General features: G+C 40.6%; 1 protein-coding gene across 2 annotated transcripts; it reads left to right on the top strand.

Annotated features, from left to right (window-relative positions):
- The first annotated feature begins 84 nt into the window (after positions 1 to 84).
- rnf152 (ring finger protein 152) lies at positions 85 to 15,465 on the top strand. Of its 2 annotated transcripts, none has more exons than XM_017705981.2 (3): positions 85 to 324; positions 10,149 to 10,236; positions 11,686 to 15,465. In XM_017705981.2, the coding sequence occupies exon 3, from the start codon at positions 13,197 to 13,199 to the stop codon at positions 13,773 to 13,775; it is 579 nt and encodes a 192-aa protein (XP_017561470.1). In that variant the 5' UTR covers positions 85 to 324; positions 10,149 to 10,236; positions 11,686 to 13,196; the 3' UTR covers positions 13,776 to 15,465. The 2 variants fall into 2 exon arrangements, with proteins under 2 accessions (XP_017561470.1, XP_017561471.1); XM_017705982.2 differs by having other exon boundaries at positions 90 to 192.
- The last annotated feature ends 657 nt before the right edge of the window (positions 15,466 to 16,122 follow it).

Raw genomic sequence — 16,122 nt, 5'->3', positions numbered from 1 at the left:
CTACAGACTATTGGCTGCAGTGGCCACAGCTGTTGGTCATTGGTCACTGGGAGTGTGGCGGATGGTGGGGAGGCGCTGATCGGCTGAACTGTCAAAACACTCCGCGCGCTGCGAGAACAAAGCAAGCACGCGAGCCGTTCTAGCGCGGGGGCTACAGCGAGACGGAGGCGTGGGACGTCTGCGCGAGACGAGGTGAGGCAGTTTCTACCTCAGGGGCAGTTTCTGAGCTGAACTCTCCGTTTGTTGCGCTCGTCACGAAGTTTGAGCGCCTTTATTCGGCTCTCTCTACCAGACAGTGGCCAAACCTCCGCAGGGGAAGGAGAGGTGAGCTGCTCGTGCTGCTATTTTAGCGTCTTTTAATTGTAAACAACTGTATTTTTCGTGTTTTGTAGGATGTTACGCAGGTAAAGCGTGTCCGTTTAAAGGGAAACTCCACCGACTTTTCTAAATCTTTCTATATTAGTAAACGGCTGTGGTGTAAATGAAGTAAAAAAGTCACTGAAAGTCAAAAGGAGTGGTTTGATGTGAAGTGCACTGATATACAGAAACCTACCGACTCACAGTGGGGGTGATAGGAACCAGACGTCCACCTCTAAAAGCTCCCTCATAGAAAATGGTTTTGAATACACTGACTGATGTCTGAGACTCTCTTTTGATAGTTTTTGGGTTTTTTTTGTATTTTTAATGTTGGTAATTGCTGTTCATAAGGCTACATGTGGGCAGTCATGGGCTGGAAACTGTAACCGGAAGGTTGCCGGTTCGAAGGCTGCCCACCGCTCCGGGCAAGTGTGCTCACTGCCCCCTAGTGTGTGTGTATTCACTAGTGTGTATGTGGTGTTTCACTTCACGGATGGGTTAAATGCCAGGGTGGAATTTCCCTGTTTGTGGGATTAAAAAAGTATGACTTGATGTCCACATAGGTCTGTCCTGAAAAGTGACATAGCCCTACGTAGCTGTTTATAAATGCCTGTTCCGGTAGGCATTGTCTGTCATAAAGGCTACTTTGCCTAACTTTGTTGATAAATAGTAAATGTGACGTTTATCGGAAATGACACCTATTGGAATAAGCATTTCTAAACTTTTATGAAGGATTATGTCATTTGTCAAGACAAGCTTATGTAGGCGTCGTGTAGCCTTATGAACAGCACCCTACAGTTAAAGTTAGCTTCATTTTTTAATCCGTTCACTGTAGACTGATTCATGAAGTGTTCTAAGGTAAGCCTTCTCTTTCCACATTGACTCTTATTTTACCATGATAATTAGATATATGACCTCAGGGTACCTGGCTAGGTTCAATGATGGTTCCTGGATAGTAAATAAATTGGCTGTGTCTGCACTGTAGACATCTTGACCCCTGGTTCCTATCACCACCAGTGTGAGGAAATCAAAGTTAAATGAATTACTTCACCTCCAACCTCTCTGCATGTCTGTGTTTATATCTTAACCACTGAATTATGCAGAAATTCTGAATTTTGGAAATTCTATAGAATTCCCCTTTATCTCTAGGGGTTTGGGACACATTAATGCGGTACTGTTACTGACTGAAGTCAGTGGCCACTGATAGAAGCTTCTGGTGGTATTAGTTTCCTTTTTTACTTAAAAGGCACCAAAAAGAGGAAACATGAACAAATACGGAAGTCTGGTGTTGATGCCCTAGTCTGCAAGCTTTTATTGTAGAGCAGGACTTTGTACTCAGGGTGCAAGGATTAGACATGAAAGCTATCCAGCCCTCAGCCCAGATTGGACTGATTAAGTGTTTTTGTGAGGACTGTGTCTTTTTTTGTTGTGGTTGTGGTTTGTGTTGTGTTTGAGTCTGGACTGCTTTTTGAATGAGGCCCAATACAGGGCAGCCAATCAGAACAAAGGGTATTTACATATTATGATCATACAAAAAGATAAAGAGAGGCTTGAAAATGTTTTCATGCAAAGGTGTATCAATGATATGAAACATAAGAAAATGTAGGATGTGGGCCCTTCAATTGATAAAGAACCTTTATATTATTTGGAGCATTACACATTAAAGGGCTCATATGGTTGAAATGTGAATTTTCCTCACTTTTCGAAGCAGGAAAGCAGGAGAGTTTAACATAAAATGTACACTGTAGTAGAATATACCATGTGTGGAAACTAAGGTGCAAAAAAAAAAGCCTGCTTTGAAGTCAGTGTTTTTGTGATGTCACACAAAAACAATTCATTTGCATATGCAAGCCTACTAAGTGCTAACCTTGCCCACATTAAAGTGAAAGGAGTGTTTCAGCTTGGACTGCTTTTAAATGAAGCACGACTCAGGATAGCCAATCAGAGCAGAGGTCATTTACATATGCCATTTCTCAAAGGCACAATTCTAGGAGGCAGAAAAGGTCAGGTAAAAACAAAAACTCCTGGCATGCAAAATTGTAAATAGACCTTAGGGATAAGAACAAAACACAAGAAAATGTCGTATAAGGGCCCTTTAACTGTCTTGGAGACTTTAAATGATGTGAAGCCCTGCAGATACCGCCCAGATTGGACTGATTAAAGTGTTTTTGTGTGGACTGTTTCGGAGAAGCTTTACAAAACCCTGCCTAAACACATCCAGACAAACTGGATTGGGCACTGCAGGAATGTTAAGAGGAGAGAAGCACCCGGATCCTCACCTCTATTGAAACAGCTCTTCCTATGCAATCCATACAGGGCACAAATAAAAGGGGCTGTGGGTCCCTAAGGAAGGTTTCACTGGTTGGATCTTTTTTATGTGAAACTGCAAAGAAGCTTTTTAAAGCTTAAAAAGACTCAATATGATGTAAAGGTTCTATGTCAATTAAAGGGCCCATATCCTGCATTTTGCTTGCGCTTTATTTTTATCCTGGGGGTCTACTAATAACTTTTTTGACCATTTGCCAAGCAATTTATGCATTAAAATAAAACTAAGAGTCTGTTTTTGCAGCTTAATTTGTATACATTGTATATTCTGAAACTACAGTGTTTGCAATCTTTATCAAACTCTTCTGTTTCAAAAAGTGAGAAATCCATTTTTCCATGATATGGGTGCTTTAATGAGTAAGGTTTCACATAATTTAAAGGTTCCAGGTCAGTTAAAGGGCCCATATCCTACATTTTTTGTGTTTTATTCTCATACCAAAAGTCTAATAATAACGTTTTATGCCAGGAGTTTTTGTATTTACATGATTGGCTGTCCTGTGTTGTGCCTCATTTAAAATGCATTCCAAGCTGAAATGCTTCTTGCAACTTTAACGTGAGCAGGGCTAAAGTGCTCGGTAGGCATGTATATGTAAATGAGTTGTTTTTGTGTGACATTTGTGTGTCTTCAAAGCAGGTTATTTTTACACCTTAGTTTCCATATATAGTATATTCTTAAACTATAGTATTTACTTTTATATTAAACTCTCTTCATGGAGTGAGGAAAATTCACTTTCCCATGACATGGGCTCTTTAATGTATAAGGCTCCAAATAACAAAGGTTCTTTATCAATTAAAGGGCCCGTATCCTACATTTTCTTATGTTTTGTATCCTTGAGGTCGACTTATAAATTTGCATGAAAACAATCATCATTTATTTTTCCCAAACCATTTTCAAGCCTCACTTTATCTTTTATATGATCATAATATGTAAATAACCTTTGTTCTGATTGGCTGCCCTGTATTGGGCCTCATTCAAAAAGCATTCAAAGCTCAAACACTCCTACTGACTTCAGTTGAATGGAGCAAAGGTAGCTTAACTGTTGTAGGCTAAATAGGCAGATATATGTAAATGAGATGGTTTTTGTTACATCATAACAACACTGAATTTAAAAGAGCCCAAAACTAAGCAGGAACCTTTATTTTCATAGTGTAGAGCTGCTTTAGCTGAACTCCTTTTGTCTATAAGGGTGGACTGTTTGAGTACAGTGGCCGGGTGTCACTCTGGGGTTTAATCAGTAAATTCCACAGATATTAACTTACATTATCTGCAGTGAAAGCCACCTTATCAGATGCTGATTGAGAGAATCAGCACTTTTGCTTCAGCCTGATCAGACTGCACTGCTAGTGAGGTAATGATCCGGGCTGTGTACTGTAGCCTCAGGGCAACTAGAGTGATAAACATGATCAAAGTTTGGTACTTGATAACTAGTCTGTTGCATAACTTTTATTACATTCATAGCAGTTTTCTATATTTAAAAGTTTGTGTGCAAGAAGCCCTGAAACGTTTATGCCTGCATGGTAATGGGGCATGTTTTCATGGTTTGTCTCTGGTCCCTGCCTAAAGGTACATCACAAAGAAGCAGTTTAGCCTGTCCACAATGAAGTTATAAGGAGTGTTTCAGCCTACGCTGCATTTTGAACAAGGCACAATGCAGGCCAATCACAACAGAGGTCAATTTACATGTTTCAAAATACAGCAGAAAAAAAACAACCTGTTTAATTTTAATAAGGAGAGGTTGGGAAATGGTCCTGTAAAAATGAAGACTGTTGCCATGCAAAGTTGTAAGCAGACCTGAACAATAGAAATAAAACACAATAAAATCAGTAGGATATTGGCCCTTTAACTGATACAGAACCATTGCTGTTTAATCTTTAAAAAGGAGGGATTTAAAAGTGATATCACTCCAAAGAACCTGTTATTTGTGTTCTGGATGGCTTGTACAGAAAGCGAGCTGGCTGTGCTCTTTTACAGGGTCGCAGGGCTCTGTGGTATGGAAATGAGACTCCGTGTGTCTGACACACTCGCCAACTCTCCTGGCTCTCCAGGGAGAGTCTCTATTTCCATTGACCTCGTCTGGTGTTCTCCCTGGGCATTTCCTTCTCTTTTAGGGCGTCTTTCTGTTGGCTCAGTCGGCTGCGTGAAGCTAATCGTGGTTTGATCGAGAGCGGAAAGCCATTTTAGGTTCAATGTCAAGGTCAATACAAGATTATCTGTGGAGGTCAGCACTCTTGCTTTGATCATCCAGATGCCTCCAGCTAGGAGGGGCACAAAGTAAACAACAACAAGTAAATTATTCCATCATGACAGCACCATCAGGCTCTGATGTGCGGCTCTTGAACAGCGTTACAGTATTTTCATTTAGTGATGGAGCTAACGGAAGAAAAAAGCAGGAGGCAGGAAAAAGTACAAAGTACATTATACACATTATACAGTACAAGGGTTGAGACTTACTTGCTATACAATTGTTGTTACACTGTAATAACTGTACCCACAGAAAAAAAACAATATTAAAACCTTAAATATTTACAAGGATTATGTCGCTGTGTATTGATACTCAAAAGCATTAGTAGGGCTAAATATGAAAGCTAAATATATACAGATCAAAACTGATTTTGCTGAAAGATTTAGACTTATAATAAGTTTCATTTTTAAATATAAAATAACTTTTTTTAAAAACCGCATTTTAGAGCAGGAAGCACCCTTGTGGCCATGTAGTGAGCATCTTGATTCCATTGTTTTGAAGTAAATGTGTCCCAAAGTCTGAAAATCAGTGTAACCGTAAGAGAAAATTAAGAAATATCACGACTGAAACACATATTTTCCGCAATTAAGTGAACATTTATGTGTTTTAATGAAAAATGTAGATTTTACTGCATGAAATAAATATACATTTTTGTTTATTTATTTTTTGTAAAAGCTCCCCTCAAATTAACAGAGCGTGTGTGTCATGATCACACATATCGCTATATGCTTACAATTTACTGCAGAAAGCCAAAAATCTCCGACGCTCTTTGTGTTATTTTCTAAAAGTGATGTTTCCAGAGCAGATCACTGAAGAGACGCCGTCTGTTTATAGTTTAGAGCCCAGATTTGGGGAAAAACGGGTCGACTTTCAGTAGAAAAAACACTGAGTTCAGCTACTTTTATTATAAAGGTTTAAAATGACATCACCGTCTATTAGACTGGAGAGAAGAGCTACAGCCTCATACGATGCCCAGCTTCTGAATGGAGCTTATGGAATATGAACGTTATGAAGAACATGATGAAGGACATTTTGGAACCACTGGTGGTCTCAAGGAGTTTGAAGAGGTTAAAGTCATTTTGTATATGGATCTGCAACACAATTGGTATAATACTACTCAAAGCAGTGATGCTAAACCTTTGAACAGTACTGTCCTTACAGTGTGCAAAAATGTGGGCGCCCTTGTTAGATTCCATATTTTGTTGAGTTTCTATGAGAAAGTAAGTGAACGCATCCTCTACAGAGAACATACTCTGCACATTTTAACTCACAATTTATTTGCTGAATTTAACTTATTGGAAAAATAAATTAATAAACCAAAAGTGGCCTGTGCAAAAGTTATGGCACAATTTATATTTTATGTTTTTTTCTCTCAATATGTTAAACAGAAACTGCGCATTAAAAATTCTTAAGGTTGTACAGTCATTTGCATATAACTGTAGATGTATCACTGCTCTTATGACACAAAAAAGCTAAAGGCAAAGTATTAGATGTAATTTTGGACCATGTGCCTTTTTTATTGTGTGCTTGTAATGAATTGAACCCCATAGAAATGGTCCAAAATGACTATAATAAAATCTGTTGCTGTTGGCTTTCTGCAGACATCTTTGAGACATAAGTCACCAGAATGCGATGATATAAGTCCCTCGATTTGTGTCGCTGATGGACCCTCATGTCCAACGCTTGAGTTTGGGAAGATGTCCTTGTTTCTGACACCTCAAGGTCGAACATGCTCTGCTGCTCCTTTTCACCATCATTGTGATGTAAACACCTTCAGGTTATTGATGGTTGCAGCATGTGTTTGCTCAGCTCTGCTGGAGAAAAATATGGCTTTAGGTCCGGTTTTCTTCTAGCACTTGAATGAAGAGCCCATGTCACCAAGGACATGCATGAGTACGCTCCTGGGCTCAGCACCCCCCCCGTCTCCACACCCCCGTCCTGCTGCACCTGGTTAGTAAGATCCATCGCCCTTGAGGACGCACGTGTCTTTAAGTGACTTTTCCCCCATTTCACCCCTTCGCTTCTCATCTGGTGTTGACAAATCCCCTGCTGCTGCTGCTTCATTTATCCAGCTGATGGGCTCTTGTAGCATACAGCTGATAGTCTGCGAGCTGTTTTATTGTCTTTTGCACCAGTTCTATCAGGATGACAAATAACACTTGATATCGTAGGGGAGCATTTACACTTCTTTCACTTCCCCCACAAAGCCCAGTTTGGTAAATTGCCTCATGCACATACTCCGTTATTTAAAATAGGTCCTAGTGTTGCAACGTGGCATCAGTTATGCACTTTTAGGAACCAATTAATAGAGTAATTCCACGGTGAATGCCTTTCATTAGCTGTGTGTCTGGTGTTACCGGTGCTTTTCACAGATGGTGAGCAGAAAAAAAAAAGGCAGAAATTACCATAACGGGTAACTGCTCCAGAGAGTTTCAGTAGCAGGCCGCTGTCGAGTCCAGGGTGAAGAAAGACAGCAGGCTTTTGTGCTGAAAGCTGCCTTACTCAGCATAAAATGAGAGATTGATGTTATTAGAAAAGTGAGACCTCCAAGGGCATTTTATCAAGGTTAGCCCTTGTCAAAGATTTAGAATGATTTAGTAAGTTTACCCACAGGACCATTTGACAGACCATGGTAGACACCCACCCCCCCTCTCTTTGGGTACAGTATCGAAGGGACAGATTGTAATGTGATCAGAATATAAGTGGTCCATATATCTTAATAAGCCTGCTCGGCGAGTCCTGATATTTTATCAGGTTTGACTTGATGAGGCTTGTAAATCATCGGAATAACTCAGTAAAATGAAATGAACTATCCAGGTTGGAAAAATATACTTATTTTTTTCTACACCTTGCTACCTTTCCATGTGATCGAGATGCATGGTCTGTTGCCTTTAGACCGAAAAAACTCAATGAAAAGTGGATTATTTATGCTTTCTTTACGCTGGATGCTCTGTGTCTAATAACCGGAGGACCCTTGGGGGAGTTCGTCCATTTACGAGACAGTCGCAAGTTTAATTACATTATTAATTACTTTTCTCTCAGGGGATGGGAGCAGAATAATTCTTGATGAAGGGCCACTCCTTCAGTTCGATTCAGGAGAACGCAATTTATGGACTGTTATTGGAACAACAGCTCTTTCAACTCCTTTCTTCTCATTATGTTATGTCATGGCTACTTGAGCATGTTATTACATTGCATTGACTGTACGTTGCATTCCTGCCACACCATTAGAAAGTAAAGTGCAATAATGTGATAATGGAGACGCGTCATTTTCGTCTAATTTATGACCTAAGCATATGTCGTTATCATATCAACATGAACACCGTGGACTCCCTGATTGGCAATTGTGTCACCGACAGACTTCATTTGCATGAATAATTGTCACATATTGACATGCATTAAGCTAAGCAATTAACATACATAATAGCCGTGCAGTACCTCAAGGCAACGTACGACCTTAAATCAAATTTACATGGAGCTAGGAAATTACCCTAACCATGTTTCAAGTACACTAAAGGGAATGTGGTCCATAGTGGACATATGTACTCTGACTCTCTGGTTAACTTCTTGCATACATTATTTATTCATCTGCAGTGCTGGACAAAGTACACAAATCATGTACTTGAGTTAAAGTAGAGATACATGAGGTAAAATATCACTCCAGTAAAAGTAGAAGTTCCTCCCTTTAGACCTCCACTTATGTAAAAGTACTAAAGTATTTACCTTCAAATGTACTTAAGTATAAAGTAAAAGTACTAAAAGAGTAATTCTGGCTCTGATGTCCTGTTATCATTTTTAGAACCAGACTGGCTTCATGAACTCATTTCAGGTGAAAGTCCTCCAGCGTCTCTCTTGGTAAACCAGTCTTTTAATAGAACGTCATTAATTAGTGACGCTGACGTCTATTAAAATGATCATAAGCACAAAACACTGAAGGTAAACAGTTTCCATCAGGGAGAACCGAGTGGCTCTGAAATCACTTTTTACACACAAGCAAAGTTTCAGTTTCAGATTTATTTACAACTTAGTTCCAAGTTTAAGTTGAATAAAAACTGGCTTTAAACTCAGGATCACAGATGAGCTCCTTTACTATGTTGATCTGTAGGCGTCTGTTCATAAACATAAACCAGCCCAAACTAATTTACTATAAAATGAAATGGTGTTTGTAGAAATTCAGAAAAAAGCCGCGTCAGTCTCGACTGCATATGTGGACATATTTCTATATTGTGCTCTATTTACACAAAGTTAGGTTAGTTCATCATTTATGTTGAACAGACTCTCCCAAAGTTTTACGCTGCTGCGCTGACGTTGAACTGTGTGCTGCACTGGGTCGGTATGACCAACAGGTCAAAACCAGCTCTAAACAAAGTGACCGCTGGGCCCTGATTGGTGCTCTGGCTTTGTGCTTCTTTCGCTTTGACATGTTACGTTTTTATACACACAGAAACCAAAAGGAACGACAGATTTCTTAAAATGTAGGAGGAAAAAGTCGGATATTACACTCTGAAATGTAGTGGAGTGAAAGGAAAAGTCGCCCCAAAGTGGAAAAGCATCAGTAAAGTACAGATACTCAAAAAAACGACTTAAGTATAGAAATGAATTACATTTACTTAGTTACTGTCCACCACTGTTCATGTGTTAAAGGTCATTAACAGGAGCAGTCAGAATAGTAGCTGTTAACAGAACATGTACAAAGTATGTTAGTGCCAGCAAAACTTGGACTGTACAAGTTAGAGATTTCAATTGACCCCACAAACTGTATGCTGGGTTGAGCTATAGATCATCTCTTGTGATCTTCAGTCCAAATGAATGCTGTTGAGATCTAGATAGCCTTGTGCAAGTACTCCTCACTAGCTTTCCTTCTGTGATAACTACATAAATGCATTGCTGTGGAGAAGCCCTTTCATTTTCAGAAGATTTGAGAAAGTACAATGATCAGCCATAATATTAAAACCACCTTCCTGTTTCTACCCTCATTGTCCATTTTATCGGCTTAACATAATATATAGCTTTATAATGCTGCAGTTTCAGACTGTAGTCCACCTGATTCTCTCAATACTTTATTAGCTACCCTGTTAATCAGTGGTCAGGACCCTCACAGTGCCGCCACAAAGCAGGTACTATTTGGGTGGTGGATCAATGTAGAACTACAAAGTGCACCTATAGAGTAAGTGGAGCTGATAAAATGTCTTATGTCATAAGATAATGTCATATCTTTTTCAGAATACTTATGGAATCTCTTCCAACTCTTTGCTAAGACTCTGGCTTTACTGGAAGCTAATGCCCTGATCAGCTGTGGCTCAACTCATTGGTAAGAATAATTTTGACACTGTTCTGCACCCACTGTCCACCTTGTGCGTCTGCCCACTGGTCTCCTTGAACACTGGTGTCTTTTGGGCCCCAGGCTATGTAGTAGGGTCAGAATATTCCACAATGTAAAGGTGTATTTATAGTAGTTAGTATGCCGTGCAGCTCTCTTGTAACCTGCTATCATATAATTAAAAAAATTGTGACCACCAAAAAAGATGGCCACAATACCAAACATTTGTGCCCAGGGGTCTAAAAACTTGATCCAGGCATGTATGTGGACTGTTCTACTGAAATAGTACTGGTGACTGTTTTGGTAGTCACAATTTTTGTGAGCTTTAAACATAATTCAGAAACACTAGTCAGTGCATGACTAGTAAACACAGCTTTGAACAGCTGCACACACATAAAATCAAAGTAGTTCACATTAAAACACAAAAAGTTTACTTCATTTCAGAAAATATGTCTTTTGGTAGTGACAGGTCACACACTGATCTTCAGATTTTGGGGCACATTAACCCCTTAAATGGTCGACTTTCAGTAGAAAAACAGAGTTCAGCTTCTTTTATTATAAGGGTTTAAAATGACATCACCGTCTATTAGACTGGAAAGAAAACAGTTACAGCCTCATACGATGCCCAGCATCTGAATGTAGCTTATGAAATATGAAAGCGATGACGAATATGACAAAGCGCGTTTTGGAACCACCAAGCAGTTGAAGAGGTTAATGTATTTGATTGTATTACTTAAGTTGATTTTCCTTCCTATGGTGGAATGGCCACTAGGGAGCCTGCAGAAAAAGGCACAGCGTCACGGCCTGAACGGTGGCTCTTCCATTGTTAAAGTTACATGGTTTTCCCACTGTCCCAAATGTAGCTAACCAGCCGAGACTTGTTTGGTGTCTTATGGAAACTAATGTGAGCTTGTGACAACTAAACAGCTTAATGCAGATCACTCCTACTGCTGTTTTAGCTGTGTAAAATAGTGCATCACACTTCTTTCCATTTTTATAGGCTTCTTTATTTGCCATGCAGCATCAAACCACACGCAAGTCTGTTTGAGTGGCATTGCTTTTAGGCACGTCAGCCTCAGAGCTCCAGTGTAAAAGACCAAACATCTTGGAGTCAGAGGACACTTGTGTAATTTCATTATTTGTCAAACTCTTTCAACACAGTTCTTGGCTCCTCTTGGTTGCTGACTCGGGCTCCGCTGGCTGCTGCACTGCTGTTTAAGCTGGAGGTGACATGACACGCAGCTTTAATCCCTGCTGATTTGTTTACCCGTCCCAAACTTGAGCGTGTGACAAGAGGCAGACAGCGTCCACACCGACCTTTCTGTTACAGCACGATAAAAGCCCCCTTCTGCCTCTGCATGCACGGCTGTGTGAGATTTAGATTGGATTAAGCAATGACAGTCTGTTTAGATGTTAACCTCCTTGTGCTTCGTTCCACAGATCCAGCCAGATATGGATTAAAACTCTGACGAGCTAGCAGAGGACCCAGCAGAGAGGAAGAGAGGGAAAAGAACGCACTGACCACCATCGACAGAGCAGCCTACATGTTTTTATGCTCCTAAAATAAGATCACGTTGGAGATTCCACCATAACGAGAAACAGAGAGTTTAAAATCCCCTTTATTTCAGCACCGTTTCGGAAACGGATTCACAAGTTAAAAAAGCAAAAAAAAGGAAAAACAATCAACAATCCACGTTTGTATCTTTCATCGTTGCCATCGACAGATACAAAACTTGCAGAAACAGCCTTTTTATTTCTCAAAGCCAGATTATATTTCGAGTACATTCAGCTGTCGATGCATGATTCCACAAAGTCAGGGAACAATTTCAAATTCCAGACATTTCCACTGTGCTTCCTTTGCATGTCCTATTGAAAAGTACCTGCACACCAAGGATATGATTATTGTCTGATTTCAGCACCTTATTTTTACTTAAGAAGCGCTGTGAACAGTATACTACAATAAATATAATCAGATTGAAGCTTTTCTTTTCTGATTGCCAGAAATGTGAAAGAAACTTGGAATTCAATCCAGTAGTCATCTTATTCTGCAGATACAGTTCTACATCTGTGCAAACATAAGTGGATAGAAACACCATAGAAATAGAATAAATTCAACACCACATCCCCAAATGACAACAGGCTTATACCCACTTTATAACCATAAAACCTCTCTAGGAAATTGTAGCCCGTAAAATGACTCCAAGTTAAAAGAACTGGAATAATGTGTCAGTTTCAGCTTCATATTAGAGACACTGTCAAGGCCTGAAGTGGAGCTTCTGTAGAAAAGGTAGATGATAGCTGAAAAGAAAGCGAGAGATAGACATAATAATAATAATAATAATAATAATAATATCAGGAGTATGAGTGAATCTAAATAAAAGCAATTTGTAATAGAAATAGTAGATGCCGGTTCCATAACTCCATAACGAAGTTTTCTGAGAAGAAAGTTTCAGCTTCACAATGGAGATGCTAGTCAAACTCTGTAGATAATAGAAGAAGGAAGTCAAGTGAGACCGAGAGAATATCATGAAGATCAGTGAATTCTAGAGGTATACAGATTTTTTTGAGGTTTAAAGTGATTCTCAATTCTGAGGTCAAGATTTGATTCGATTTTCAATAGTTTTGGTTTTACAGATACTACACAGATTGGTTTGGTTTAAGTGAACAACAGTTTTCCAGTAGAACTTTTCAGTGCGTGCTGTGCCACCCTCTAACAAAATAAACCCCAAAATTCACAACCACTCAAATTCATAATCTGTAACCCAAGCTCCATCCCCTCTTCTTCCACTTTACAGAAGTTTATATTATAATTCGGTTATAGTTTTACATTTTAATACGTTTTTAATACTGCATTGAAATAATTGGAACCCAAATAAAAGTAGACAATAATAAAAGAACATACAGAATCTGTAACTTGGCTTTCCTTGAAGAAGCACATTCAGTAGACCATAATGGAGACACTGTCCCAGAGCTCCAGACTGGAGTGCCAGATCTGCTTTAACCCTTTCAGCTTGCAGCGGCGGCGGCCCAAAATGCTCCAATGCCGGCACACATGCTGCTCTGTGTGCCTGAGCCAGATGAGGCTGAATCATCGAGAGATTCGCTGCCCATGGTGTCGGAGCGTCACTCCCCTGCCCAGCAGCCTGTCCGTCTCCCAGCTACCCGACGACCTGGAAGCACTGTCCGTCATCTCCGTAATGCAGTCCTCTGAGCATGTGCCTGTTTATATCCGGTTGCCTGGTAACGGCTGCTACCTGCTGCCTCTACCGGGAGATGTTGAGCAGGCACTGTTGCCCGAGGAAACCACCTACCGCTTTGACTTCAAAGGCGGCAATGACATGGCTCTGCCAGGGCAGAGCCTGGAAGTGGAGGTGGTGGAGGAGGAGGAAGTCGGGGTGCTAAAGAGTTCGGCCTGGACTGGTTTCTGCACCGTTCTTCTAGTGGCGGTCATCCTCATTTTCCTGTTGGGCATCGTCCTGCACAACATGTCCTGCGTCTCCAAACGGTTCAGCATCATTTCTTGTGGATGAAAGACCTACTTTGCGTCTGGAACTCATGCACTATTCACGTTTGCCATGTAGTAAATTGAATGGGGAATGACGGTGAGCCATGGAAAAGGGAGATAGACATAGACTATATTTCCGAAAGTATTCAGACACCCTTTCTAATCACAGACATTGATCAATTCAAAGTGCATTAGTGACACAAACATTCAGTTGCACGCTCACAGCGTATAATATCCATGGAAAAGCATTTCCCATAGAAGGGGACACTCTGGAGCAGCTGCGAATGATCTAAGGTCACCATGGTCAAAGCCAAGCATTGGCTAGAGGGGTGTAAAGTCATCCCAGTATCTGGCTGTGGAGCAGCGGAACTGTGATGGAGCTCCATCCACTACCTTCGAATGAGTTGAGATAAGTTGGAGTGATCCAGAACTAATCATCCACCATTAGTCCCTGGCCTCGCTAATGCTCTTGTGGCTGAATGCAGTTCCTCACAACAATGTTCCAACATCCAGCATCTAAGTGTGAAGCCTTATCAGGAGAGTAGAGGCTGTCACTGCAGCAAAAAGGGGACAAACGTCTTATTATTACCATTGATTTCAGAAGCAGGTGTGTACAGACTATTAGACATACAGTGCCCATGTGTTCAGTGCTGGAGTTGACGGGAAGCAAAACAGACATGAACTTAATTTCTGATAGACAGTTTATTTATGATTTTCTGGACCGAATGTGTGTTCACCCAATATGGGAATCAAGATGCACTGAGGTCGACATATATGGATTTTTGACTCTTTATTTATGATTTGTTTCTTTCATCATCTTTTCTTGCAAACGATTGACTAGACTGGGTTTTGTACATTTTACCATTTGCCCAGCGCTGAAGCTGGCAGGAAACACTGTGGACAGACATGGACACATAAAGATGAAACAGTTTTTATATGATTTCTACATACTGAATGTATGAAGTCACTTGGATTTCTAAAGGGCAGTTTATTAATGTGGATGAACGGTTAGGCCAGGTTGGTACAGCAGACCAGTGTTAACACTGTCCGCAAGTGAAGTAGAAACATGGCCACGTACGAATTTTGGATAAACTGTTTATTTGTGATTCGCCAGGTTTGTTTACAGATGGGAATCAAAAGAGAGACTTGGACTAATATGGAATCTCTCATTTCCTTTTCTCCAACAGAAGGACATGGAAATATATGGGTTTTTAATATGTTGGATTGTTTATTTAATGTATCTAGAAACCATGCCTTATTTATAAGCATTTTTAATTCTATATCATTTCTTGAGATAAATGGATTTATACATTGAGCGAGTGCTGAGGCTGAATTTCTGATTTGATAGGCTGTTTAATGTCTACATAGCTTCACGTCATGCTTGATGTCCCTATAAGTGATTCCTAGGAACTTATACATTTCTGATATGTCATACTGTTTGTGTGGGTGGGGGGTAGGTGGTGTAGTCTTCTAGCTCCAAGCAGAAGCCACCTAGATGTCCAGCCCTTAGATTTTGCTTCTCTCCCTCAGCCATTCTCTCCTCATACTACCACCATATTTTGGAGGCACGGGCTGAATTACATTAAAATGTAATTTAATAAAACGTTTTTTTTTTTTTACTCCAAGTGATTTTCTATTGATCTGTTCATTGTGAAAATTGTGTCATGTTAAAATCAATGTAAAAAATGTAGAAAAATAAAATCTGACAAAATTTTTTTTTTTTGGACGAGAATAATATATTCTGAGAAGTGACCTGAAAAGGACCAAACGGGGGTGCTTTTTTGTCAGAAGCTAAGCCCTGAATGGTCTTAGAGCTGTTGACCATTGGTATTCTCAACCTTAAGCTGTCCTCCCTGGAGCAGGTACGTTGTGCAGCATGAGTTGCCATGATGATGTACCCCAGTAAAAAAGGCATCAATTGTCCATCCATCCATCCATACATCCATTTTCTAAGCCGCTTCTCCGTCAGGGTCGCGGGGGGGGTGGGGGGCGGGGGTGCTATCCCAGCAGTCTTCGGGCGGAAGGCAGGATACACCCAGGACAGGTCACCAGTCCATCGCAGGGCAGACAGACAGACACAGACAGTCACTCACTTACAGGGGCAATTTAGCATGTCCAGTTGGCCTGACCGCGTGTCTTTGGACTGTGGGAGGAAACCAGAGAACCCGGAGGAAACCCACGCAGACACGGGGAGAACATGCAAACTCCACACAGAGAGGACCCTGATCACCCGGCCGGGGAACCGAACCCAGGCCCTCCTTGCTGTGAGGCGACAGCGCTACCCACCACGCCACTGTGCCGCCCATCAACTGTCATAAGACAAAAAAAAAAAATATCCAGAGTTAGCTTGAACTATGCTTGAAATTAGCTGG

This window comes from Pygocentrus nattereri, chromosome 19 (genome assembly GCF_015220715.1).
Source record: "Pygocentrus nattereri isolate fPygNat1 chromosome 19, fPygNat1.pri, whole genome shotgun sequence".
NCBI classification, from domain to species: domain Eukaryota; kingdom Metazoa; phylum Chordata; class Actinopteri; order Characiformes; family Serrasalmidae; genus Pygocentrus; species Pygocentrus nattereri.
This window is presented reverse-complemented; position numbering and strand designations above follow the sequence as displayed.

What these genes read in the sequence shown, in the direction of transcription:
- rnf152 (XM_017705981.2), top strand. Translation starts at nt 13,197, where the DNA reads ATGGAGACACTGTCCCAGAGCTCCAGACTGGAGTGCCAGATCTGCTTT.